The following is a 27272-nucleotide window of genomic DNA, read 5'->3' on the forward strand; positions in this document are numbered from 1 at the left end:
TAATAACTGCGTTGTTCTGGCTGCTGTGCAAATACGTTGTTTCTTACACCCGATACGGTAATGAGTCAAAAATTCCTTTTATCAACTTCCTGGGAAATTTGAGCAGATCTGATGGTTAAATGGCTTTTGAATAACAAGACAGGGGCCTGTGCTGGGGCGCAGGGCCAGAGACACTGCTGTCGCTCGTCTGAGGACCTGCTTCATGCCAGCTGCCGGGTGACGCGGGTCTGAGCAGTGGTGGGGAATCTCTTCTGCTGCTTCTCCATCGCTGCTCGTTTCTTGCTGAGACGCTGTAACTGAGCTCAGCAGGGCGTCCTGGCCAGCCTCGATCCATGAGGCATACGGAGGTTATCTTAAGGCTTTAATAATTTGAACTGCCGGCAGGCTGGGGTCCCGACTTAGGCTTGACATGCGATATAAATGGACTTTTGAGGCTACAGTTTTACTGTTGCTTGGAGGTCTAAATGCAGTAATTAAGGGGCTGTACAGTAGCTGGTTCGGTGAGAAGGCAGCCGCACTAGCCACTAGTATTAGGTAATAACTTACAAATGTATAAGTTTACCATTACACAATGTTTACATTTCTCATTGTAGTCTTCAGATTTTGTATCTCTTGTGAGTGCTGAAACATGTTTCCAGTGCTTTCCTCTTAGGTTGTCTAGATCTGGGATGTATCAGGCTGGCTAACAAATCAGTGCCTCTCAGTCAGGAGCTGGAGTAAGTTGCCTTGATTTTGATAGGCTTCTGGTGGTGGCTGCTGGTCCCTAGAGCGTAGACAGGGAGAACTTGCCGTGACTGACTTGGTGCACGTTTTCCCAGGAAATGGAGCAGCTGTGGGTATTGGGGTTTGGCAGATGATGGGAACCAAAAGGATTTACCTGGTGTAACCCCTTTTACAGTCTTTTCAGAATAGAAACATGGGACACGCGTCAATTCAGGGCAGCAATCATGACATTTCAGGTATTTATTTATTTATGAGATCCATTTATTATTTCCCTCTCTACATACTCCTTTCTTTTAGAACTATTTTATGGTAGGGAGTACTGCTGACGTGCTTGATTACCAGTACACGTCTGTGTAAACGCATTTTTTCCTCTTAATCCTGTTCCTTCCACTGATTTTGGATTCAGACATTCCATGTCCTCCTGTCTGTGCTGGAGATGTTAAGTGTGTACATCATGTAGGAAGTATTAAAAGAAAATGTGAGCGACTTGGTAATAAAGGGGGAATTTACTGAAAACACTTCCCCTTCTCCCGTTACTTTCGGTTTGATTCTTCCTGTCTGATTCTTTTTCCTACAAAACATGCTCTTGATAATCCTCGAGCCCGAAATATACGCCACCATTAGAAGTGAATGTTGTCTTTTTTTTCCTCTGAGTCTGCTCTGTCAGAAACTCTCCACAATCAAATTCCTTGTTTAAGCCTATAACTTTATTATTTCAGATGAGCTGTATTAGCATTCCTCAAAACAGATTGCATGCCACCCTACAATGTTTTTCTGGCTTCTCTACAGCACCGTGTAACACCATTACATAGCCTGTGAAACACAAATCTCTTATATTTAGAAAATATAGACAGTCTTTGTTACCGGAGCATGAACAGCATCTATTGAAGGGTTCACAAACATTCGTTGTTGTCTGGTTTAAAGCCAAATATACCATAGGCTTTGAAATTATGAATGTGTCATCATGGGACCCAAAAGATGATGCATTATGGAACAAGCTGATTAAAGTTGGGACTTCAGAAGCTCACCACCCCTAAGGGACCTCTGGTTCTTTGGAATTGAAACGCTTTGCTTGAGCTTGAAGTGAAATAAAGGAAGAGATATGTGTCAGTTTAGCGTATAAAAAGTTTTAATCCTCTGAAGGTAAAAAGAAGATAAACTTTACTTTCTGATGAACAGGCATAAGTGAATGGGAACACCTATGTTAGTCTACTCAGCAGTGTGCATAAGAACTAAAAAAAAAATAAATCAAATCTTTAAACTTATTTAAAAGTTGGCCTTTAAATGCAGTGAGAGAGATCAGAATGGTACAAAAGGTTAACGCAGCCTGTTTCTTCGGATGCCAGAATGATTACACAACCAGCTCCAAGTTGTTAACTGGTTGGGTTTTTTTCAATCCCTTATGCTGACCCCAGGTCAGACTGTCTTTTGACTTCAATTTAACTGAAATTCAACAGCACTGTGCCTTGCATTGATGATTCTGGGTTGTAAAATAGCATATGTATTTTCAGAAAGTGTGTTGCTTTCTATGTTCTGTATTAAACAGAGGTAACATTATTCATCATTAACATGAAAATCTACTAAAAATTCTATACAGTCTGAGGGCAAATTGTGCTCTTCCTCATCAGTCAAGTCAATAATACTACTCTAGATGTGTCCTCAGGGGCAGCAAAGATCAGAATCTGCACAAGATATAAAGACAAGATGTAAAGATAGAACTTTTATTCCTAACTAAAGACCTTAGGAAATTAAATTCATAACATTTTAACAGTATAGGGCTGATGCCAAGTGTCTGTAGTGAAATTTATCTTTAGGTTGACGTTTTGTTTTTCTTTGTTTTAATCGACAAAAAGATTTTTCAAGAATTCTAATAGAATGTTTGGAGTTTGGTTAATTAGCATTATCCTCGTCGTGCGTGTAATTAATACGCCAGTTGTGTTCTGCCCAGAAAGCCAGCAGTATGCTGTGCACTGGGATAGCGCTGAAAGTATAACGTGGGCAGAAGTTCAGTAAAACCAAGGGAAAGTTCCACAGTACACTTTGGGAAGAGAAAAGTCAGACAGGATTGTTAAGTAAGCTTTCTAAACAATAACTGAAAGTGGAAAAAAAATTTCTGAAAGAGAACCTTTGCGTGTCAAAATTGCAGCCTGTTTCCAGGCTGATGGCGTTTCTGTTGCGCTCTTCTGCAGGGCTGTGCGTTCCTGCGTAGTTGTGTGGAGGGGGGGGACAGCTAGGAAACAATACATACTCTCACGATAACGGCGTGAAGAACAAAACGGAAGATAAAGCAAATTTGTTGCCGGTGTTTGGCAACCGGAGTCCAGACCATAGCTGTGGTGAAGGGTCTGGGGGAGTGGGGGAATGGCAGAAAAAGCAGTGGTGCTGTTGAGCTTCTGGAGGTACCAGCACCCGGGGGAATCGTAAATGGAAGCCGGAACAGCTCGTGTCTAGGATTGCTGCTTTCTTACGCCCGGTCAACACGTCTTTTGAAACCGTTACCCATTTTGTAATTGAAAACTTTAATTAGTCAAACATAGTTCTAGATTCTTAATCCTTGGCTAAAAAGAACTCACCCCTTTCATTTTTAAGTTTTTCTCTAAGATAAACAGTAATTTCTAAATCTGTCTTGGTTTAGCTTGAAATAGTTGAATTAACTTGTATCTACAAAAAGCTGATCCATTTGATTATAAATTTAGTATGTTTTAGTCTTGCTTTAGATGTCTGCCATTAAACCCTTGACTCAAATCGTGTAACAAGGGAGTGTCTCTCAATTTGATAGTACTATAGTTTTTTAGTAGTTCTCCTTTTTATGGATTGGGAATTAAAAAATAAAAATATTACATGGCTGGAACAGCGTTCATCCTTCTCAGTTAGTTTAAATTTTATATTTATTATAATTTAAACATTTTTATACTGTTTAAATATACAGAGAAAATTCCTGCACATCCTGTTCTGTTTTCTCTTTTTTGAGTAAATAAAGGGAAAAAATTTCACAATTTAATTTAAGCAGTGTATTTTCCTCTCTCTGCCTATTGTGAATTGAGTTGAAATGGAGCGTTCGATACACATATAATATTCTAGCAAAGTGCATTTTTTTATCTTAAGAAAATGGGTGTATTTACAGTCATCATTATTCAGAAGGAGTAGATCAATCTGTAGAACAGGGGAGAATAACATAAAACAAATGAAGACTTCAGGTAATATATGCCATTCTAAAATTTTAATTTGGAAAGACTGCTTGAATCTTCTTGCCATGTCCTCTCTTCTCACATCAAAAGGGGCAATGAGGAAAATGAGCCTTCGTAAGTGTTATGGTAAAAATGGAAGCATTATAATTTCCGAATCGAATTTGAAAAGTTGGAGCACGTCATTAAGTTATGCCCACAGTTTTGTCTGTCTTCCTTCTTAACCCATTTTATTAGACAATTATTTTCCAGTGAAATAGTTCTGAAAATTCCTTTTGTAATCCAAAGTCAGTATTAGGTCAATACAAGCTTTTGGGTCGGTATTTTTAAGCCTTAATAATACAGCTGTACTTTGACCTAGAAACCTATTTTGATTTGATAGTTGTAGCAACTTTTTTTTTTTTTAACATCTGTCTGCAGTTTGGTTTGCGTGCAAGTATTTGCTTACAATTGAAATATTATTACATAAATAATACAAAGGCTGGGAAGAAACATTTGAAAACTTTTTACAGGGATTGGTGGAAAGTAGTTGTTGGAGGAAGATATTGGATGAGTCTCTCTCTAGTAGCAGATTGTACAGTCTGTAGCCATCTTGTGAGTAGCAAAAGCTCTTTCGTTGGGAAACGGAGCATTCCAAAGGACTAAGTTCCGGTTTGCAAATCACAGTTCAAAGGCTTTCTCTCATATGTTGTCAAAGAGCTTTCATTCTCCGAGGAGTCAGTGAAGTTGTTCCTAGTTAATTATTCAAAAGTAACCCCTCTGGATTGTCCTTTTAATTGTTTTCCAGGTGACATAAACTGCAGATGTCAGCAGTAAATAAATTTAGACACAGCACAGCAGGAAGTTTGAAAAGCCAGCAGCTTCTGCAAAGGATTGTCAAGAACAATCTGCGAGGAGACTGGTTTTGGCATATAGGTTTTGAGCTGAAACAGTGCAGGAAAGGAAGCGCTCCTTGCCAGCTCTCACCACCATATGCTTTGTTATAATGCAACGTACAAAGAGTATGGAGGCAGCAGCTGCTCTGGAGAGAGGTGGCCACTTGTGAGATTTTGAAACCTTTCTGAAATGTCTGTTCATTTTCTTCTCGCTGGTATTTTTTCCCCTTGCTTACGTCTTTGCATTCAAAAGATATTCGCTAAAAGAAATCTATTTTTAGGCCACTGTAAGAAGAGGAGAGTGTGATCTACTTTTTGTGGAAATAAAAATAATTTTAGGAGGCCGCTAACATTTGGGTTTCTGTCTGGTGAAATGAGGGTAGATTTTTATTTTCTCAATATCCATTCACACCAGGTCATGGTGAAAACATATGCATAAATTGACTATTGTCTTGGATTCTATGTCTCTGATGGAAAGAAATTGATGTCTTCCATTGGCTTCCGGTGTGCGTTCCCTAGCGGCTTGCTCACATTCCCACTTAAGTCAGTGTTGAGATTCACGGACTTCAGTGGCAGAGAGAACCAAAGCATAGCTGCGGATTTAGATCTAAAATGGAAGGAGTTTGATTTGATGTGCACAGAGAAATCAGCCTTTCCGAGCATCACGACCCAGGCAGTGAAGTCAATTACTCTGGTGCTTTGAGAAACCTGAAGTTCTTGGCATGTCTCAGGAACTGTGTGCCAGCAATGTCATGAAAATGAACCTAATTTGTTTAAACAAAAGTGTGTTTTAAAGGGTATCTTTTGACTCCTAACAGATTTTCATATCCGCTGAATGTAACAATCCTTCCAGATACACATAACTACAAGCTCTTGGGTTTTAAATTAGGGATTCTTAAGTGAATTTGAGAATCCAGAGGGAAGTTACATCACAGTATAATGGGATTATAGCAGGGCAAATTTTTATACCGTATAATAAAATTAAAACATCTTATTAGCATTTTTGCTGAGTGTCAGTGTTTTACATTGACCCTGGAGTAATGCTAAAATGTCACAGAAGTACAAATATGACCCATATAAATCAGTAAAAATGATGGTTCGTATAGAAGAAAGATGTTACAGTTCTTTTTGGAAGGATAATCTGTTCAAGACGGAGATTTTTAGATTATTAAGTATTGCTCCCCATAGATGCATCTCTCTGAAAAAGAAAAGACATTAATCTGTCTGTCACCAGGTGTATATTTTCCTGGTGATAGAAAGAGGATTCTCGTGGAGAATCTGTGTTTATTTGCTTACTTCGGTTCTAGACCAGTCTATTAGTATCTATCTGACTTTCATTTTTTAAACTAGCTGCAATTGGAGGTTATCTGGAATACTTAACTTACTTGCTAATGCTTTCTTAAAGGTCCCCTTTTCCCTTTTTGTGGCTGTTGCAAGAATTCAAATCTAAGTAGGATTACTGATTTGCAATTTTAATCACTCCCTACGTTACCCCTCGTCCCACTGAGGGGCAATGTAGGGAATTCCATTTCCTTAGGAATCCCGTTTCTGAAGTAGACTGGATTTTAAAGTCTATAGTGAAATTAGACATGGATTCTGAATATAGTCCTGCAGTCCTAATTCTGCAAAATGTGAGGCAAAAATTGGAGGTCACATTGAAAATGATGCCGTACAGTTGTGTCTTGAGTCAAATCAAAACCTGTTTTCAGTGCAAAATAAAGTTGTGAAAGGACTCGCCCTTCTTTTGGTTCCCATAAGCTAGGGCTAAACTATACTTTAAGCAATACTTTGCTAATTCAACAGAGTACAAGAAAATGTAAGTTATCAAGAGTCCGTAGCTCATATGTGGGTCGCTTTAAGTCAGCGTGGGGTCTTGACAACGCAGGAACTTTTTGTGGGGTTGTATTGCATCTCCGAGAAAGTTTGTAAATGAAATGTTTGTTTGTTTGTTTGTTTGTTCGTTTGGTGAGATTTACTGTTATGATTAGGTGCAGATCTATTTTTACATAAAAAATGCCTGGCAGGAAAAAAAAAAGGAAAGATCTTTCTTTAAGTCACGGTTACAAGCATGAAAGTCAGCAAAACAATATAATGCTAAGCAAGCCAGAAAAGGAAATACTTGCTTTGTGACAAATGAGAATTAATTACTTTTAAACCTAAAGAACGCTATTTCATTTTTAATGATGTATTGCCTAACCGTCACAAGCTATTCAACTGCCAATAGCTAATTCCAAAGAAAAGAAATGCAAGAGAGCAAATGGAGCTGTTTGTCTGGAGAAATTTTCCTCTTTGTGAGTCTGTTAAAGCTCTAGGGGTTTTTTGCTGGCTTTTAAAAATCGGAAGTCACACGATTGTACACTGAGAGTTTCAGATCTTGAACTGTACGCTGTAACTTTGTTGTTAATTGTTCAGAAGGCACTGTATACTGCTTATCATTAGAGCAATTAATATCTCGTATTTTCTTCTCTCCAGCCACCAGAGAAGGAGGGTGGCCTGCCTCGCCAGGTGGGCAATAAGACGGAGTGTGGCCTCTTGGGATTTGTCCTGGATTTGAAGCAGGATTATGAGCCTGTTCGGAACCTCATCCCTGAGGAGAAACTCTATAAAGTTTACACGTTCAACTCTGTCAGAAAGTCAATGAGTACTGTCATTAAAATGCCAGACGGTAGCTTCCGAATGTACAGCAAAGGAGCTTCTGAAATTGTTCTGAAGAAGTAAGTTCAATGGGTTAGTTCCTGTGTTTTTCCAAAATGCAAAACATCCTAACACTAAGAAGACATACATGGGAATTTCGGTATTTGGAATGTGCTACTTACGGTAGAAATACGATACACTTTAATAGAATAAGCTGTTACTGTTCTTTTCTCATTTTTTTTCAAGTGCCCACTCTTGCAAAACTGGCTTGTTTTTCTTATCGTTGGCTAGCCAAAGAATTGGGTCTACATTCGGGAGTTTACAAATGGATTCGTTACGTTCAACCCATTTGGAAAATAAGAATTTTTCAGTTTCATTGTAATTTGTCAGCTCATTAATTACATGGGTATTGAGGAAATAATGGATGAAGGGCTCTTGCTGTCGCTGTAATAAGTTACAAACAAATTGTCTCTGATATTTCAGTAGTGAATCTTCTTGTTTAATCTAGAAGTTTACACCAAAAATTTAAAACTTGCCATCAAAAAAAGAAAGTGTTGAATGAAACAAGCTGACACAAGGAAACACTTTTCAGCAGTCGTGCAAATATGCCATCAATTTTTTTTATTTTTTTTTTTTTATAAATAAAAAAGATGTTCCAGGATCCTTAATGCAGCTGGTGAACCTCGCATCTTCAGACCACGTGACCGAGACGAAATGGTGAAGAAAGTGATTGAACCTATGGCCTGCGATGGGCTGAGAACGATCTGTGTTGCATTCCGAGACTTCAGCAGCAGCCCGGAGCCTGACTGGGACAACGAAAACGACATATTGTCTGACCTGACTTGCATCTGTGTTGTTGGCATTGAAGACCCAGTAAGGCCAGAGGTAAAGCAAATCCTGACATTATAAAGCATTTCTCAGAGAACTGAACATAAAATGAACTACAGTTCTTGCAGTTTTTATCTTTTTTTTTTTTTTTTTTTAATTAATTATGTCAAAGAAGATAGAAGTGAGCTTTGGAAATAGACTTCACTTGATAAAAAGTCAAATCATTAACTTGATAAAAAAATCAGCTATTAATCAACCGTATTTAAATAAAGCAAAATAGGGCTTTTTGAACTACGGGACTGAGAGGACTTAACCTTCTCCCAAGGAGCAGTATGCAGGAGGACTGATCAGCAGAGGTTTTATTACGCTCCCAGATATTAAAGCATATTCCTTTAAGTAACGCGGTGATATGCAACTCTGAGAGTAGAGAGAAGACGTGCAGGAATTGTAATTGCCGTGATGGTAACTGCAGCGTGCTCACTTTCCACAGAAATTGCGCGCAGTTGCCACTTCACCAAGTGTCTGAACATTGTAACTGGTGCCTACTCAGGAAAAATGTTTTTCATGTTGTATTTGGCCAAGGAAAAGCTTTGCCATGGAACGGCTGCAGATTTCATGGATACTATATGTAAATGCCTTGTAAAAATACGACTAAAGTTTCAACTCGACTAAATGGAGAAAAACAGTGTAGGGTGTGCAGACTGGAAGCACGTGCCTGCTACACTAAACTTGTACGTTATGTTACTACAGCAATACAAAGGGCAGATTAAGAAGCAGAACCATTGTTTCTGACCTATTTACAAGGTGCTTCATAATTAATCTTGACAACGGAGAATTAATTCCATTTCACAGTTTAGAAACAGTGACGGGAGGTAAGTCCCGAAGTTGAAAGTGCTGAGGATAAAATGCAGGCGTTTTCGCATTTCCGCTCTCTTCCTCCAGTGCTTTTCTCTCTGACTCAGTGGCGAGCGCGTGGCCGTGGCTGCAGGGTAGGGATCCCACCCCCGCGCCTCCCGCGGGTGGGGGGAGCCGTCACTGCGCTCCTCTTCTGCTCCAGGAAACCCTCTCTTCCATTCTGCCCCTGTTCCAGTAGGGGATTGATGACCGTGATCTGCTTTTGAGGAAGGCCGTTGGAAGATAACTCAAATTTCTCTTATACAAAACGAGTGGGTTCTGATGCTGCAAAAAGTAGTTTGGTACCAATCCCTGTCTCTTTTATTTTTCTGTCTCATTTTACGTTATTGCTGGATGTTTCTTTAATCACGTCTAAATCTCTGTGTTTGATCCACTGAGACTTGGTGGCAATGCTAGACAAGTTAGGAAATTATTTTTTTTACTAAAACATCCAAAGTATAAATTAATCTGATTTGTTTTTCTCCGAGTCCTTTATAAAGTAGGCTTTTACATACTTCTGACTGCTGTAACTTTGGAAACTAGCACGATCTAATTATATCGGGTGCCGGTACCAACTGTGTGACCATGCTTTGTGTGGTAATGGACTTTTGTAGGGTTTTTTTCAGCATCAAGAAGGTTATAATATAAAGTAAATCTTGCTTAGGTGGAAACTGTGTGATAAACTCCTTAGCTCTGTAATCATCAGATAAACAGCATTCCCTTTATCTGTCATCAGATGGTCTCTTGCTGCTAATCCATCTGTCCCTACACCTGACATTGCAAGTCTTTAAAAATATTTAAAAACATTCTTAAAACGTTCTGTCTGCAGTGATGCCTTGATGCTGTAGCGCACGTATATATAACCTCATGAAGTTTGTAACCGTCAGTGACCACTAGAAGGGTGAATTCCTCCTCTTCCCCTCCTGCACGACATTGACTCATGATCCGTGTTGTTAGAAAATAGCCGTAAGCCAGGTTACGTGTGCTATGACAGACGGAGGGAACGGGCAGCAGTGGGATTTGCAGTTATTATTGAAAATAGCTGCAAACTATCCTTTCATGTCGTTATTATGAGTGTGTTTTGTAAGAGAACCGCTCTCATCTCGTAGGGAATATTTTCTTAAGAGCTTGAGGTAAAAATGAATGGTGTTGCTAAAAATAAAGAGGTGAAGCCTGACTTCTGTGTGAAGGATGAAAGAAGATGAAGGCAGGAAAACATTTTATTTCTAGATAATTATTTGAATAATGTATTGAATTTCTTGTAGTTTAACACCAGAGTATGCAGTAACACTTCTTACTTCGTTGCAAGACATGCAATAAAATGTTTATAATTTCAGAATTTTACCAAATGTTGGTCATACCTACAGTTGGGTTTGGGGACTTCGGTATTTGGGTTTTTTCCCTCCTTGTCCCTTTTCACTGTTTTAAAGTGGGAAGTGTTTTATTAACATTCCCAGTATTCATGGATATCAGAATTTACTCTGACAGAAGTGATAGATTAGGTAATTCCAATGGAACGATCCAGTTTCGCCATCCTGGCGGCCTTTAGCTTCCCTAAAATTACATTCCCACTTTTCCTGGGGATAGCTCAGTGTTTTCCTTTTCCCTGAGACGATGGCTGGAGCCAACACGTGCAGAATGGTAGCCTCCTTGTTTCCACGTTGCTCAGGTGCGCCCTTGGAGTGTTGGAATAGGTGAATGCCTGCAGCGTCAGTGGTGCGATGCTGGCGTGGTTTCTCTGCTGATGGTATTGCTGGGAGCTTTCTTGCACTTGCATTTCCTCCGTACGTTAAAAGAAATGCTTTGGATGAATTATTCAACGATACCCAGCCAGCTGACCGGCTTTGTGTGGAGTGTAACCACTGGACACCCGTGACTTTTGTGTAATTCCTGGGTTAATTCAGTCACTAGCTTATTCATTATGAGCAGCTGTTTTTATCAAACACTCAGCTACCTGCTTGATGTTTATCTCTTTTTTTGTGTTTTTTTTTTTTTCTTTGATAAATATAAAAGACAAGAACAAATAGGATGATGTCTTGTTCCTGCAGAGATTTCTCTGTTGATTTTGACAGCCTTTCTGGATTGATTTTAATGAGCCTGTACTGGCTTATACTCATTTGCCAATGTACGCCTACAATCTGTTATTTCTGGGAGATGAACATAAATCACTTCCAAATGTCACTTACTTATTTGTCACCTGATTCTGATAGATATTCCTGCATTGGCTAGTTTCTGCATGCATGCAGGCATTAGAAGGTTTTCTTTGCAGAGAGAAGATAAACCAGAAAATTTTAAAATGTGTACTTAAGCTCTGAAAAACTGATGGAAAATATCTGCTTCTACTGCCCACTCAGTCTGCCAACACTCTTTCTTCCTTACAGCAATAAAAAAATATGAACAATATTTTAACTGTAATTACTGTACACAGTATTAAATCAGATACCACCCACCAGCTGTCCAAAAAAATGAGAGAAGAGGAAAACAGAATTATTTCTCTAGTTATATGTGAGTTTGAGATGTGTTAGAAACTAGGTTGCCCTCCCATGACCTTGTTTAATAGGACTGGCACTTTATGGGAATAGACTTTTTTTTCTGTTTGCACTGTAATTTATTTTTCTCCTTCATGGCTCATACTCTGGTTTTACAGACAGTCATCTAAATCTGTCATATCCTATGCACGAGGGTCGCCACAGTTAAAGCGTGGATGCAAAGGGCGTTCCAAATTGGCAAGTGGGATACAGTCAGGGTTATTGATGTGGAAAATGGGTAAATCAGGAGTCATTTGCTTAAGTAATGGATTTAATCTGATTGTATGTTCCCCGTAGAAGTCTGTTTCATAATGTTAAAAGGCTTCAGGTCCAAATAATGTTTCCAGGATACAACTTGTGGGAAGAATATTCTCAGTTAGTAGAGATGAGGAAATGGGAAGTTACACCTCTGTCCCTTAATTTTCCTCTTGGTTCTGTAATCCGTATTGACGGAGAGTCACTCTGCAAACAGTGCGTTCCCTGGGCGCAGGCTGAGGGTGGAGTGGTTTTCTTTGTTGTCATGGGAAAAGTCTGAGTCTGAGCCTCAATTAGGTGTTAGTTCAGTGAGGCGTTTTGGAAGACAGAAGTTTCACAACTGCCTTTAATAAAGATGCAGAAACGTGGTGTGAAGTTAATAATGACTATTCTGATCAGTGAATATGTACAATATCGTTTAAAGGTGTATCATTTCAGTCTAACGTGGATTCCAGGATCTACAGCCTTTCTGGCCCCATGAAGTCAGGAGCAGCCCAGCATTCGCCACGCTGGACTGGAGCAGTGCTTGCCATCTAAAAGGCAACGTCCTGCCCTCAGCAGCGTCACATACTTGCGGCTATAGAGAAAATTAAAATATCTAGAAATGCACAAAATGAACAGTGTAATGTTGTAGGGGGGGCTCCTTTTCGTAATAGTTTCTGGACTAATGGGTGAGATTAATCCACTCTAATTGGCATTGAGTTCTAGAGTACACTTGTATCTCTGACAGAGGTTGTGATCAGCAAGCTGCACTGAACTGGCAGTGCCATATAGCGAGGCTTTAGTGAGGCTTTGCTATTGTCGCCATTTTGATCCCCTCTCTTAAATAGTATTTTTTTTGTTTCTTAAAATTCTTTATTTGGTTCTTGAAGTGTTAAACACACTTCTTATTCTTCCAAGTGAAATAATATTGGGGGTTTTTTTCCTTGAAGAAATAATGCTTTCCTAATAATGATGAAACAGCACTCATTGGTTAGAGTGATACTTATTAATAATTAATAAATTATCATTAATTATAATACAGTTTAAGGGAATAGATTTTTTTTCCCCATCTGAAATTGATCTATACATAAGTAGCCTTTCTATAGGTACTGACTTCATATACCCTAGTAATTCTATTAAAAGAGCTTTATTTCATTATTAGGAATCAATTTCCTAGCTCTTATACATTTTAATTGCATAAATCTTTTTTTTTAAATAAGCTGTGTATGATGCCCAGTCTCAATGTATAGCTTCTGCGTTAATCTCGTGGGCCCTGTTACACACTGAATTCTCTCTCACTGGTATTTACACTCTGCAGCAGGAAAAGTTGGTCTCATGCAGAAAGGAGCATAACTGAAATCATGTTTCTATTTTACAGTTTCAGAATATGTAAATTGTTCATGAAATTTTAAACTTGTATGTTTAGGAATTCCACCTTTTGATATCCATGTATTGATATGCATGAATTAGTGTAATAGTGCTACATTATAATAACTTTTTAGATAATCTTATTGAAAGGAGAGTTTGGATCCGAAGTCAGATCATTTTCTGCCCAAAATACATGTATTCTCAGTTCATCTTTACACGTCTGTTGAGTATGTTAAGTTCAGCATGCTGTACCTTGATGCTAAAGGTCAAAAAAGCTGCAGACCAACCCTTTTTATTAAAGTTAGGAGAAGCTTCAGGCAACTGATCTAACAAACGGTTTGTGTGCTTCTTGATACAAGATCTGTCTTTCCTGGGGCGTAACCTCAGTGCCGTAGCGCTCAGGCAGCTGTGGTATGCCGTAACATGTCTGAGTTCTCTTTTTCCTTCATAAATTTCTTAGCCTCAGAATATTCTCATGGGAAACACCTGACATATTTTGTCTCTCACCTAGGAATTTTCTTTCCTGTTGTATTGCTTTTTAGGTCCCAGAAGCCATAAGGAAGTGCCAGCGAGCTGGAATTACAGTCCGCATGGTCACTGGAGACAACATCAACACAGCACGTGCCATTGCCATAAAATGTGGAATCATTCATCCGGGAGAAGACTTTCTCTGCCTTGAAGGGAAAGAGTTTAACAGAAGGATCCGAAATGAGAAGGGAGAGGTAGTTCATATACTAAATCCATCCATATTACGAATATGTTATTTAAAAAAGGCGAGAACACTGACATGTTGTCTCTGCTGCACTGATGTGTACCTCATATCAGTAAAGACTGCTTGGAGAGGTTGCTACTTCTTTCTGTTGCTAGCCTTTTGCAATTCAAAGTGCCATTGAAAATGCAGCCTTTTCCCGATGCAGAGCCACTGTCAGTTTCATGTGCATAGCACTAGTCTATAAGAAATCAAAACCAAGCACGTTAAAAGCAGGTTTGTTAGCACAGAGGAGAAGGAACTCAACAGCAGTTTGCAGGTCTGTCTCATAAAAATGCAATCTGGACTGAGAGCTCCTCTCATTTCTTTATTTTATACCACTTTACCTAATGTACTGCTATATCCACTCACTCCAGTGATTTGCATAAATTAATCTGTTCTTTGGAAGATTTTTAACTCCTCATAACAGATGGAGCTAACACACGGGCTACTGATGTTAGCTTTAAAAAAACAAACTCTGTGCTGTGCCTTTGAGTCCGTCACTAATGAACGGACACAGTCGTTTACTCCTTGCATCAATTGCTGGAATCCTTTCTCCTAGTCGCTATTGGTATACAGAGAAAATTCTGCCATTGCTGGTGACAAAATGAAGTGAAGAACTTGGATGCACGTGTAGACTAGAACAACACACTTTTACTTATAAACGTGCTTGATCAGCTTTACAAAACTCCACTACCCTATGTCTAGAGTCACGATTCTGAGTGGAATTATCCGTAAAGATGCTAAGGCTGATGAGACACTATGGCAAATTTACCTGTGTTAGCCAACAGCTGAGCTTTGGTAGTACTAAACTGCCTTTTTTGGCCTTGCCTTCATTTGCAGCATTGATAGCTGTTATAATTTTTCCGTGCTTTTGAAGAAAAGTTGCAGATCTGAGTAGTGAAGTGAATCATCTGACATATGGATGGAAATATATTTTGCATTTTGCTCATCATGGGCTAACAGTTTTACTGGTTTGGGTTTTTTTTCTGTGTTCCCCCCTCCAGATTGAGCAAGAGCGGATTGACAAAATCTGGCCAAAGCTTCGAGTGCTTGCTCGCTCATCTCCCACAGACAAGCACACTTTGGTGAAAGGTGCGTGAATCTACCTTCACGTGTGTGTGTCATTAATCCCAAAGTTACTCAATCATGTTCGGCACATCATCTGCATCGTAAAAATGTTGCTGTTACAAACATACCTGAGTTTTTACCTTTAATTGCACATCTGTACACAATGCAAGGAAGTTTTGTCAGTAACTGTGTCTCTCGTGTTTGCGTTCTACCTGAGCCTTCAAATGAAAGATGATAGGAAACTGGTTGGCAGGAATAACAGAAATACCAATAAGGTGTCTGGCAAGTAGATGTAGGCAATCGCATATTTGCCTTGTGTGACTTTTAACCGGACTAGAGTGAGGATTTAGCTGGGAAGGGAAAATGTGTGCTTGCTGGTCAGAAAGAAAATATTGTTGAGAAATAGGTTGTTCTTCAGATACACAAGAGGGGGCATAGATTTTGTAGTCTTTTCTGTACCCCTTTATGAAGAAACCAATAACAAGCTCATTTAGAGTAAAGTCACTCACTCAAGTGCATCGGTTCTCCCACAATTATTTCTAAAGAGTATTCCAAGATAAAAAAAAACTTTCCATGTTACGATAGCAGTTGTTGGAGATTAACTAGGACCTGCCTCTTCAGCGTTACATGAATGGAGATACGTATTTTAAGCCAATTCTGTTTTCCTAGAGGCTCACTAATTGTATGATTTGTATTGGCTTCCTTTAGATTTCCGGGGGTATTTTTAGTCTGGTTTTGTCCTATAAAAACCGCACCATACAAATGCTATTCTCTTGCCGTACTGTCTGCAGATGGAATGCTCTATAAAAGGGGGATTTGTTTGGAGTTTTCTTTATAAAGCCTTTTTCATATCTGTAACTCACACTGACGAAGAAACAACTGGATTATTTTGCTAAGGCCCTAGAAAGTCTGGAGACGCTCTTAGCAATTCTTGGAGGTGCTAAGATAAGATCATCCAGCTCATCAGTTACATGTTTCCAGCTGGGTGCCTACTTAAATAATAATTCATATTTAGGTAGGAAATCATTTCCGGATCTGCCTTTTTGGTATGGCAAGGTTTTATTGATGTGACTCCACGCATGACTGATTACAAAGCCTTTTGAGCAGTCCGTCAAATGTCTAAATGACTTGTGAATTTGAAGATTGGATCAGTTGGGTCCTCTGGGATTGGGAGCAGTGTATGTGAGGAGCTCCGGAAGCGTGGATCATGCAGGAGAACTAGGCTGTCTTCTAAGCCCAGGCACGGTGGGGGCATACTGCTCTTACTCACCCCCTCCAGCCGCTGTTTAGGCCAGTGGTCTCTGAAGGGGGGTGCACACACGTCAGGGATGGTCCCCTCTCTATCCCATCCTTTTCTAGTGTATGTGTTACAATGTACATAATATATTAGTACAGTAGTACATATGTATAATTTATAAATAATATACATATTTGGGGGTTGTGTGCTCAAAAGGATTTTGCCAACAGATGTTCACAGTTGAAAAGGTTTGGAGACCATTGGTTTGGACAACACGGTTATTAGCTCCATAGGTCAGTATTAAAACAGCACGAAGTTAGCTGAAGTCTCCTCACTTCCCTGGTGCATATAAAATATTATCTTATAGCTGTTAGAGGACATGAATTGTACAGCCTAATAGTGTATTTGTTTCAGAAACACATAACAATTTGTGTTTCATTAAGTGGATTAAATAAGTCCCTTGGGAGTACTCATTTGAATCATTCAGGATTTTCCCTTAAGAGGAAAATGAAACCTTTGCCAGAGAAAATGAAATCAATAGAGAGCTGAAGAAAAATAAGCAACAAATTATTGATGTTTTATAGCATATGCCCTTTGACAATCCAAAAGATACTTACAACTACCGCATGCCTTATGCAACTAATACAATTAATGTTTTAAAGATGGGGCAAGGTCAAATGATAGAGCAATTAAGTATCCAACAAAGTTCAAGAACAAGTCTGTGGAAAATCATGATGCAATTTTTTGGCTGGTAATACTCCAAGGGCCATTAAAAGTTACAAGAAACTATTTAAACGTTCACTAGTTTTGGGCCTCTTGTTAGAATGTTATGTTTTTCTCAGACACTTGAGGGATCGAGAGGATTTTCTCTTCTTTGATGTATTCTATCTGCTCTAGGGTAAAACCACACATCACAAAATAAACTTTTTTTGATATGTAATTTTTAATGACATACAGCTGCTGGAGGGAATATTTTTTTCTCCTTAACATAGCACAATCCCACCCAGCAAAAGGATCATTTTTATTTTGCATTTTTGTTTTTACTACTGCTAAGGGACTAGAGAAAGGCATGCTTCAGCATTTCAGGCCGTGCAGACCGTTTCTCTCAAATATTTATGGCTTTGAAGTAGAGGTAGATTGGAAAAAAGGCAAAATGGTTTCTCATCACAAGCTGTTTCAGGGAAGCAAAATGTTAGATATCTCAATCCAATTGAAACAATTTCTGATGGATTTTATGACATCCGTTAGTGTAATTTCATATTTTTTACCCTATTTCAAATATAACAAATAGAAATATGTATTATTTATACTTATGTGTCCTTATAACATTATTGCTGAAATACTTCAATATTGTCGTGCTGTTTTTTAAAATACTGTGGGAAGCAACTGTTTAGTACTGATGGGAAATAGCGTCATCTTCTTATCAGAAGGTTTAGAGAAGATGAAATAAATATTCAGTTTACCAGGTAGAGAAGCTGTGCTTTCCAATCTGTTTAAATTAGGCTGGAATTATTTTTGAGTGATATTAAAACTGGCTCGTCTATTCACATGTAAGGCTGATATATTATCAAGCAGAAAGGGAACTTTAAAGAAGAAACCAGTTTTATTAATTAACCTTAATTACTAAAATATTTCCACTATTATTGCATCGGATGGTATTGTATGTATGACCTCAGTAATGTGGACATACCATACGGGTCGGTAGAATAATAAAAACAAAGAAGAGTGTAATAATTGAAATTCCAAGCTTAAATATCAGCATGTTGCAAATTGCAAGTGGTTTTTATCTCCATTTGAGAAACAATTTTAATATTTATTTTTATTCAAATTCATATGAAGAAATACTCAGAAAGTTGGCTTGTTCCACCGTGTGAAAAGTCAGCTTCAACCAACGCTTCTCTGAAGCGGTGAACATAAAAATAGTTTAAAGGAAGCAGGAGGTACACTGCACTTGAACCTCGAGTTTTATCCTCTGTAAATACCACTTAGGTCTCTGTAGCCTGTGTTGAGTGGACCTTTGTGGGAGGCACTGATGCCTTCAAGGTTCCCCGGTAGCGTTTCGGTCGTACAATACAGAGCCTGTTGGTGGTATGTGCTTGGTACGGAAATCCGCGTGTTTTAGCCATGTCCCCCTCTGTGTTCTAATACCATGTACTTTGTGGAGTACTATTCACTGAACAATTACCAATGCTCTCTGTAATGTTTGTAACACTCCTATGTTAACCTTTAAAGCTCTGATCCTGCACATACTTAGGCTTGTAGCTGAAGTTGAATTTAAATTTTCTCTTTCAGACAGACATTCTAAATTCTTGTTACATGAACAGGGAGCTTCAAAAAGTTTGGAAGTATTAAAAAAGAAGCAGAACGGGACTGCATCTGTCTATGTTTAACTTGTCAAAGAAATATAATTATGTGTAAGCATGTAGGGTGATCCACTTTCCTGCATCAGTAGCACCTGAATTGGTGTGCACCTGTGAAATGCTCTCCTGGAGCTAAGTTTTTCCTGTCTGCCTGTTTTGAGTTAATCGGTTGGGACGGAAGGAAATACCTAAATCAGGAATTTTTCTCTCCCAGAACAAGCCACTGATGTGACTCTAAGGGTGACAGTGGAAGTAAGAATCGTTTAAATAAAGTGGCAATAAAGGGAGAACTCAAAGCTATACTTGACGTTTTTGCTCTGAGCCATGGGTACAGGTAGCTCCTTGTGAAAGAAATGGGAGACGCATCGTTGGTTAATGTTCTTTATATTATTGTCCTGAGTGGGCTTGATTTAATGCTTGCTTAATGCGAAGGGAGGGAGGTGGGAGACACAGGATATATTTCACTTTCAGCTGTGTATGCAGTGCTGGTACCTTTTGTATCAAGCTTGTGCATATAGTGCCCCTCTTGATAGAGCTATACATAGTTGTTTAAATATGCTCTTTTCCCTCATCAGAAACAAGCTGCTGGCTCTGAAAAAGTCATGCCTTATGTAAGACACATGACTCCTCCCCAGATTCCTGCAGCATCAGCGGAATCGGCACGTGGAGCGCACTGTAACGTTAAGCTCTAGGTGTATTCCTGTGGCTGTTGGATAAAATTTGTTTTGACAGCGGAAAGTCGTGGCCAAACAGCTTGAGATGAGGGAACAGGCCAGTGAAACAGCAGAGGCCGTTCTGGGAGGAAGCTTTGCTGAGTTTTAGGAAATCCCCGGCTCTACCTTGCAGAGCTGTTTTTATTAAAATACTGTATGTAAGCTTTCAACTGGAGTAAAGCAGTCTGTCTTGAAGAAATTTCCTGTCTGTTGGACATGACTAATTAATACTGAAGCTTCTTTTTAGCTGTTTTGAATGAGTGGAAAGGCCAGTAGATGTTAAAGAAACGGGCATTCTCTTTATTGGCAGTCTGTCAGGTCATGCCCTTACTGACGTTCGTCCCTGCTCACTGAAGCAGTAGTTGTCCACAGCTCAAGACTGCAGAGGGGTGACCCTTCCTAGGCATCCCTCTTCCGTTTGCTCTCCTTAATGTTGTTTGTAAAATCTATGCAGGCATGTTAGTCGATACTGAAGGAAATTCTTGAGGTGAAACCATATCACAACTATTAACAGAATTATATCAAAGAAAGAAAAAAAAAACAACCACCCCAAAACCTAAAAGTAAATGTGGTTGGGAAGGGGGCAAGTGCTGGAAAGCAGAGAAGCATTCAGAAATGTGAGGAAGGGAGGAGGAGGAGCAGATTAAATGGAGCGTGCAGAAGTCAGGGAGCCTAAGTATAGCTCTGATAAATCCTCTGAATCCCAAATAATCACTACTGCTCCATTTTAGAAATTTGTCTGGCATACAAACGAAAGTTCCGCAAAGATCTTCTCTCTTGCTATGAATAGCACTGAAGTCCATCCGTGTTCTATTGGGCCATGCATCGACATGTTCCTGGTGACACCAGCCGTGGTCAGTGCCGTGAGGTGTGTGGCTGAGATGCTGATGGTAACCGAAACCAGTTTCTCTCTCCTTTTCCATGGCTGCTGGTTATGCAGTTCTATGCTCTGGAGGGCGCTGGGCTTATCCTGGCTGCATAGTTTGCTTTTAGGGATAAAAATGACTACTAAAGCTTGTAAATGACTTAGCCGCATCCAGCAACTGGCTGATGCAGGGCACTTGGGTAGTGCAGTCACTGACGTTCGAGCGCTATCTATTAGGAGGTCATTTCTTAGAGCCTTTTCAACTTGATTTGGATTGTGCTTCCATTTGGAATCCAGTTGTGAGAGGATGCTGTCTGCCTGTTTGGAGCAGTTAATACTGTGACGTGTCAGGGGTTTTAACGAATTTTTTTCAGAAGTTTGAAACTATTAATTTAACATCAAAGGGTGCGTTAATAACAAGAAGGGAAGACCAAGATAAATGCTTTTGACAGTAATGGCAGCTGATGTTCCTGTTTATTTAGAAATAACAAAGGCAAATCACCCCAACAAATTGAAAGCTCTAATTATAAGATCTTATCAGAATAATGTGCCACTTATTTGAGTTCATACTGCCAAGAGAAAGTGTAAAGTTTTTTTCCTGATTTTCATAAGACTGAAGAATAGAGGAGACTGGCTGTTTCCATACTGCTCTGCAATCGTCTGTGTGTCTGATAAGCCTGAACCTTGCCAAGAGGCAGCTATTGCTCTGTAATCTGCAATTTCCTATTTCTGGTTAGTTATCTGATGTGGGAGTTATTTTTTTCCAGAGTAGAATGAAAGCTTTTCACACTGGGTAGGTTTTGATAATTGTTTTTAGAGGCTATGTCTTTGTGCAAAATGTGTTAGCAAAAGGAACTCTGTCATTTCCCTGCGCTAAGTTACTAATATGGAGAGGTGTTCTTGTATCCCACACAACAGTCCTGTATTCTGGACCCATATTCAAATGGACTCTGACATGGAAATAAAAACACGGATGGTGAATAATCCCCATCCTGTTAAAAAACCAGGGCTGCTTCTGTAACCTTAGACAAATTCTTTCTTCTTTTCTCTACTCTGCCCATCTGCATAAGTGGAAAATACTTCCCTGCAGGCTAGTTGTGTGGAACTTGATTCAGCGAGTGAAAAATGCTTCCCTTTCTCAAATGATCTCAAAATGAAAGTAGAAATTATTTTATTATGTCTATTTATTAAAATGTTTGGCTCCAGAATTTAAAGAATTATTTTGTGTCGTCTTACTCATTGTTTGGCAGAATTGAACATGTCTGTTAAAATGCTAATTTGGCTCCAGCTAAATAAAATTCTTCAATGGCATTTGTTATCTTTAGGTTAAACTGATTGCCAGAAGGCATCCCAGTAATGCAGATATTACAGTTCAGTCCTGGTTTAGGAGAGCTTTAAGTGTGAATTTAAAGTCTTTGGCAAATCCTTTCCACTGATGTTTAATCAGAGAGCTGGGCTGAAATGGGTTTACTGTGACACATCATTTTAAATAGTAGAAATCTTCCAAAAGAACATAAAGAGCTGATCTCATGCCCTTTCAAGTCTATGCAAGTTTTGTTGATGTTTTGATGATGCAGGATCAGAACTTTGTGTGAATTCTACTAGTGACGTCTAGTAGTGCCTAGTAGTGATGACACTGCTTCCATCATTATTTTCCTTAAAGATCAACTCTGTTAATCTCTGTAAGACTTGGGTGGTATTATGCAGTCTTACGTAATACATACTACACAGATCCTGGTGTTTTTTAGAGGGAAGGTTTATCTTGCTAATTATTTTTTATCTATGTATGTATACACACGCATGTGCATTTTTTGCAGGTATTATTGACAGCACCCAGGTGGAGCAGAGGCAGGTTGTAGCTGTGACTGGTGATGGAACCAACGATGGACCAGCACTTAAGAAAGCTGATGTTGGCTTTGCAATGGTATAATCTTGAGCATGTTTACTGATGTTTGGGTTATTATAAATTTGCTGTTAAGAGGTTTTTCGTTCATTCACTGTTGAGAAAGTTGCTTAGTTATTACTTGCCAGTGAAGCAACATATGGAGGGGGCAAGTTATGTTGCTTCAGAATCCTTTAATTTACTATATTAGATTCACGGGTATTGCTGGTTATGATACTTTTTCAATATTTTGTCGAATATATTGGCTATTTGTGGAATTTTGTGCCAATACAGAAAAAACATCTCTGTTCTTCACAGCAGTGGAGTACTATTTTGCTTTGGTAAAATCCATCACTGTTGGTAAAGATGTCTTCCCAACGTACTCTGACTCTGAAGACGTTAATATACTAGACTATATATTAAGATACACAATTCTAATTTTTGTTAGCAATTCTGTTCATGCATATTAATAAAATATCATCAATGATAAAAATAACTCAGAAGATTGGTAGTCATTAAGCTGATAATTTAAAACACTCAAAACTATCATCACATGAGTTACACTGCACTCTATCAATTCCCTTTTCTGCGTCCTTATTCACTTTCAAAAATAGGCCAAATTAGCTAACTTCCTGGCAAATATAAAATGCAGAATATACTCAGCAGTCACTGTTACTATGCTGGGGAGTCTCTGCATAACTGTGGACTTTGAACGGGTATGAAGATTTGTATTCTGTCTCTGTACTTTCTAGTAGGTAGTTTTATTCACAATTCATTTTTTCCAGGGTATCGCTGGGACAGATGTTGCGAAGGAAGCCTCAGACATCATCCTAACAGATGACAATTTCAGTAGCATTGTGAAGGCTGTAATGTGGGGACGTAACGTCTACGACAGTATCTCCAAGTTCCTGCAGTTCCAGCTCACCGTTAACATTGTGGCCGTGATTGTGGCTTTCACTGGAGCCTGCATTACCCAGGTAAGGTTAACGTCAGGCATTGCTTGAAGTATGGGGCCAAATCCTACCAAGCTACTCTTGCTTTTACGTAATGGTGACTTCCATCTGATTCTTACTTCGTACAACAGAAAGTATGCTTTCTGAAATTCCTCTGAGCAGTAAGAGTGTATTTAGGATCAAGCTGCTCGATGTTAAATAGCTGTTGGCATAAGGAAGCGCACTATTCTATCGTCTCCTGGAAGAAAATTGCTTTTGGGAGCTGCTAGTTTTTGTGCTGCCTCCATACAGCACCCTGGTTTTGATTACATATTATTGTCGTGACAGAGCCTGTGAAGATAGGACAGAAAATGTCAGGGACTGGGAGAAGGAAGAGGTTATGTGTCTCTGCCTTTTCCTCTCAGAATATTTCACTACTAAATATATAGTTCGTGATGGATTGTGGAATGAGATTATTATTTTCAAGAGAGTGGTACTGACACACAGAAGTAATCCCAGCAGGGGAGCTTTTTGATTGATAAAACTATTTTGTAGCTTTCAGGCAATTCCTTTTAATTTCAGATGCAAATGACAAACCAATTAAATGGCACATACAGTTGGGCTTTCATCTCTTTTTCTCCCTCTACATTAATCCCTCATTGCGATCCTGGCGTACATGCAACATCTAGGTCTTTTACAAAAAGCATATGTGAAAGCAAACCACATTTTTTTTCCCTTCAAATTACTACTTTTTGATAATAAAGTTAAGTTTTCTTTTCCCTGGAGAGAAAACAGGATGTATTTAGTATAGTATGAGGTTTTTTCCTTCACTAGAAAATAGCAAAACATGCAGGTTTCAGTGCTGTCACTCCCTCAAATAATGCATATTTCAGATGCTGCAGACAGGTGCTGTTACAAAATGCCTCCTTTGATTGAGACGCGCTGTGGGAAAGCTGATGCTTCCCAGCCTTGTGCTCCACGCAGATGCACATACCTGTTTCAGCAGGGAAATTTCACCTCATGCACGCCTGAGCAAAACAATGAATAACTCATTACCTCTGCTCCAGGGTAAACTTACATTGTAATCATGGAATTGATAGTTGAAAGCAGAAACCCAGGTACCTTTACACCACCATGAGATCAAACTTCTCCTAAGCCTTGACTGACATTCAGAGGCTTTTTTTTCTGCTGCACACGAGGAGTCTGCAGCTGCCAGCTCCTGCTGGCACCGGGCTCCAGCCGGGCAGAGACCAGGTATTCGGCTGCCCTGGGCTCAGTGAGCATGAGGCTGGTGCTGGGGCTGGGATGCGCGGGGACATCGGAAGTGCCTGCTTTTGGACCAGGCGGAAGTGATCTTAACAAATACCTATTTTATTCTGTAGAAAGGAAGCACGGAAACCTCAGTTCACGTGTTTTCCAAGAAGTGAAAGTTGTGAGCCCGTAAGTGCTAGACTGCCCCGGGTCTTGAGGGCGCCTTGTTGGCACAGTTGGGCCTGTGCTACAGGACAGAGTTATTGGTGTTGAGGCAGAAGTTGGATAACTTTTTCCTTTTATCTTGGGAAATATTTCCAAGCATATTGAGAAAATGTTTAGCTGTGAAGTGATTGTTGCTGGTAACAGAAGGTATGTGAGTAAGGACTAAAAGTCTGGAAGGCCAATCCTCCTGGATTTTTCTTAGTGGTACAAAACCGTATAGAAAAAAAAAAAAGCTAAAGCAAAGTGGTAAGAATACTATAATTGGAACTGAGATGAGTGCTTCCTTTGAAGACCCTGTTTTATAGACATTCAATCGCTGCCTACTAACATTTATGGTGATTTTTTTTTTATTTGTGTCCAGCATTTTTTCAATGGCTTTGTGAAAGCATGAAGGGAAATATATTTGTTAATTTGTTCCTATTTGTTAACTAAGGAATTTCTGGTTTATTCTTGAAGAGGCTAAACATTACTGAAATGGTGCAAAGACTATTTTAAATCAAGTCTAAGTGCATGTGTAGTGCATGATCAGCACAAGCATATTCCCCTGTCTAATTCCAGAGCTTGCTTCATCCCTTCAGTCATTCCATTGGCTTCTGGAAGGATTTGGGTCAGGCCCAGTGCATCTGTATTGCCCCCGTGGTCCGTAAGACCATCACTGGGCCTCTCAAGTCTGTTGTCCCTGTTTACAGGTTTTAACGTACACCTTCTAGAATTCCTGGATTCTTACGCAATTCCTTAATTTGGCAGTAAAAATGCAAACCCAGAGGAAGAGTTCTGAAAGGAGCTAAAATTGAAACTGTAGCCAAAAGGCAGCAGTTATTTCCATTGTAGCTCTGTTTACACTCAACGGCCTGAGTGCTGATAATCTCCAGCAGCTTCCAGCTCTGTCTCGTTCAAGACGGATCTCGCCTTACGAATGAACATCATTATGTTAGGCTTTGACTCAAATACTCTAGCCAGTGAAAGGGCACTGTGTTTGTTTGGCTCATAAGCTTCACTAAAAATTACACTTGAGAACATACTGTAGCCTCTGGTTGCTATGAAAATAGCGTTAGCACAAAATGCATGAATATACCAAAAAACCCTTGCATCCGACAGGCTAGGTGCACACACATAGATCTAGGTCTGTAAAACTGTACACAGGTCTTAAGTTATTATTTTGACTGAAACATTTAAGTTCTTAACAAACAAATGAAGCTAAAATCCATGGTTTCCAGAAGGCACCACAGCTTTCTGTGACCTTCAGAATGGATATAAAGGAGGTCCACATTGGAATGGATTTTAATTTGCTTTTAGGTAGCCAGTTTGGCTTTCTTTGACACACAGAATATAATTTTAGTTCAGGTTAATGAATATTACACAGGCTACCCTTTTAGTGATATTTCATCACATCTAGAATGAGAAGAGGTCTATGTAGGTAGTAACATTTATTTCATGCTTCTTAATGTCACCTCGCAAAAAATCTGTTCTGCAATTCAGAACCAGCATACGGGGATGCTTTGAGTATGAAGCGTCTCTTACACTTAGCTACTCTTTTTGGTGTTTCTACTGTTTGTGCTTAAAGGAAGTGCAAAGATAATAAAATCTCTGGTTTATCTCTCTTTTTTTTTTTTTTTTAACACCTGGCTTGTGCTTTGCAACTAGATAGACTTTATTCAGTCTTGATCCTGCAGTTGCATCGGTGTGCGTGTAAATACATGGTCCTGTCACTGCAGGGCTCCTGGTGAACCCCAGCAACTCTATTAATGAAAGGATCCAGCTGTGTGAGTACTATTAGGAGTGAAACTAGACCGCCAAGGAGCGCCCAGAGAATGCATTGTCACACAGGAGCCGATTTGTTTGGTCCAGAGCACCTTAGGAGTGCCATGGAGAGCTTTAATAAAAATATTAGGTAGAGCCTGTGACCATTAGTGGTCTTTTTAAGGATCTGCTGCTTTTTTTTTTCTCAAATACATAAATAAAATCAGTGTCCTTGCCAATTCCACTTCAGAGATCTACTGTTTAGCCTAATTCTGTTAATCTTAAGCAAATGTTATTTTATTATTTATCTACCCAAAGCGTACTTCAGCAAGGTGCTGCTGTTAGAGGGAATATCTACGATATCTGTTATTTTTGGTTTTTAGTTTGCTGTTTCAATAGATGTTTAACTACATGTACAAAGCGTAGGGGACCCTACATGCTACTCCATTGTTACATATGGATTACAAAGGAGTAGCAGTGGGCTATTAAAGAAGTTATTATGCAGACTAAATGGGACCAATGCAAATGGTCATTCAGTATTCTCTGTCATCGGGCCCAGCGTGAAGTCATGTTAAGGTAACAGAAATGATATTCTGAGCAGCACAGGAATTACAGACACAGTGTCACCTGTTGGCAAGTTTAGCGTGGCTGCTGCCCTCACAGGGATCCAACTTATATCAGGCCCTCTTCCAATTTACAGCAGCTCAATGGATAAGCCAAGAGTTCCAAATTTTCAACTAATAGTGAACTTCTGTGTTGTGATTCTATAATTACACAACTCTGAGATGTAGGTCACACAAGAAAGCCAAGCTTAAAGAAGTCTCTGATGAAAAGCTGGATCGCTCCATCTGGGGCTGCACTGGTGCTCTCAGTTTTGTGTCCAGTCTGTCCACAGCACCCACCTGTGAGATCCCAGCTGTTATTTCTGCTACGCCCATGTCAGTGCAGCTGGTGTGGCGCAGGGCAGCTCAGCTGT

General features: G+C 39.4%; 1 protein-coding gene across 34 annotated transcripts in view; it reads left to right on the forward strand.

Annotated features, from left to right (window-relative positions):
• The window catches only part of ATP2B2 (ATPase plasma membrane Ca2+ transporting 2), a 429829-nt gene that overhangs the window by 368954 nt on the left and 33603 nt on the right, over positions 1–27272 (forward strand). For all 34 annotated transcript variants that reach the window (XM_074602513.1, XM_074602506.1, XM_074602514.1 and 31 more), the window contains 6 exons: positions 7256–7497; positions 8068–8302; positions 13815–13994; positions 15028–15115; positions 22084–22190; positions 22934–23125. In XM_074602513.1, coding sequence (XP_074458614.1) covers positions 7256–7497; positions 8068–8302; positions 13815–13994; positions 15028–15115; positions 22084–22190; positions 22934–23125 — 1044 coding nt within the window. The remainder of the gene's footprint in view (positions 1–7255; positions 7498–8067; positions 8303–13814; positions 13995–15027; positions 15116–22083; positions 22191–22933; positions 23126–27272) is intronic.

Source organism: Larus michahellis, chromosome 10, assembly GCF_964199755.1.
Source record: "Larus michahellis chromosome 10, bLarMic1.1, whole genome shotgun sequence".
NCBI classification, from domain to species: domain Eukaryota; kingdom Metazoa; phylum Chordata; class Aves; order Charadriiformes; family Laridae; genus Larus; species Larus michahellis.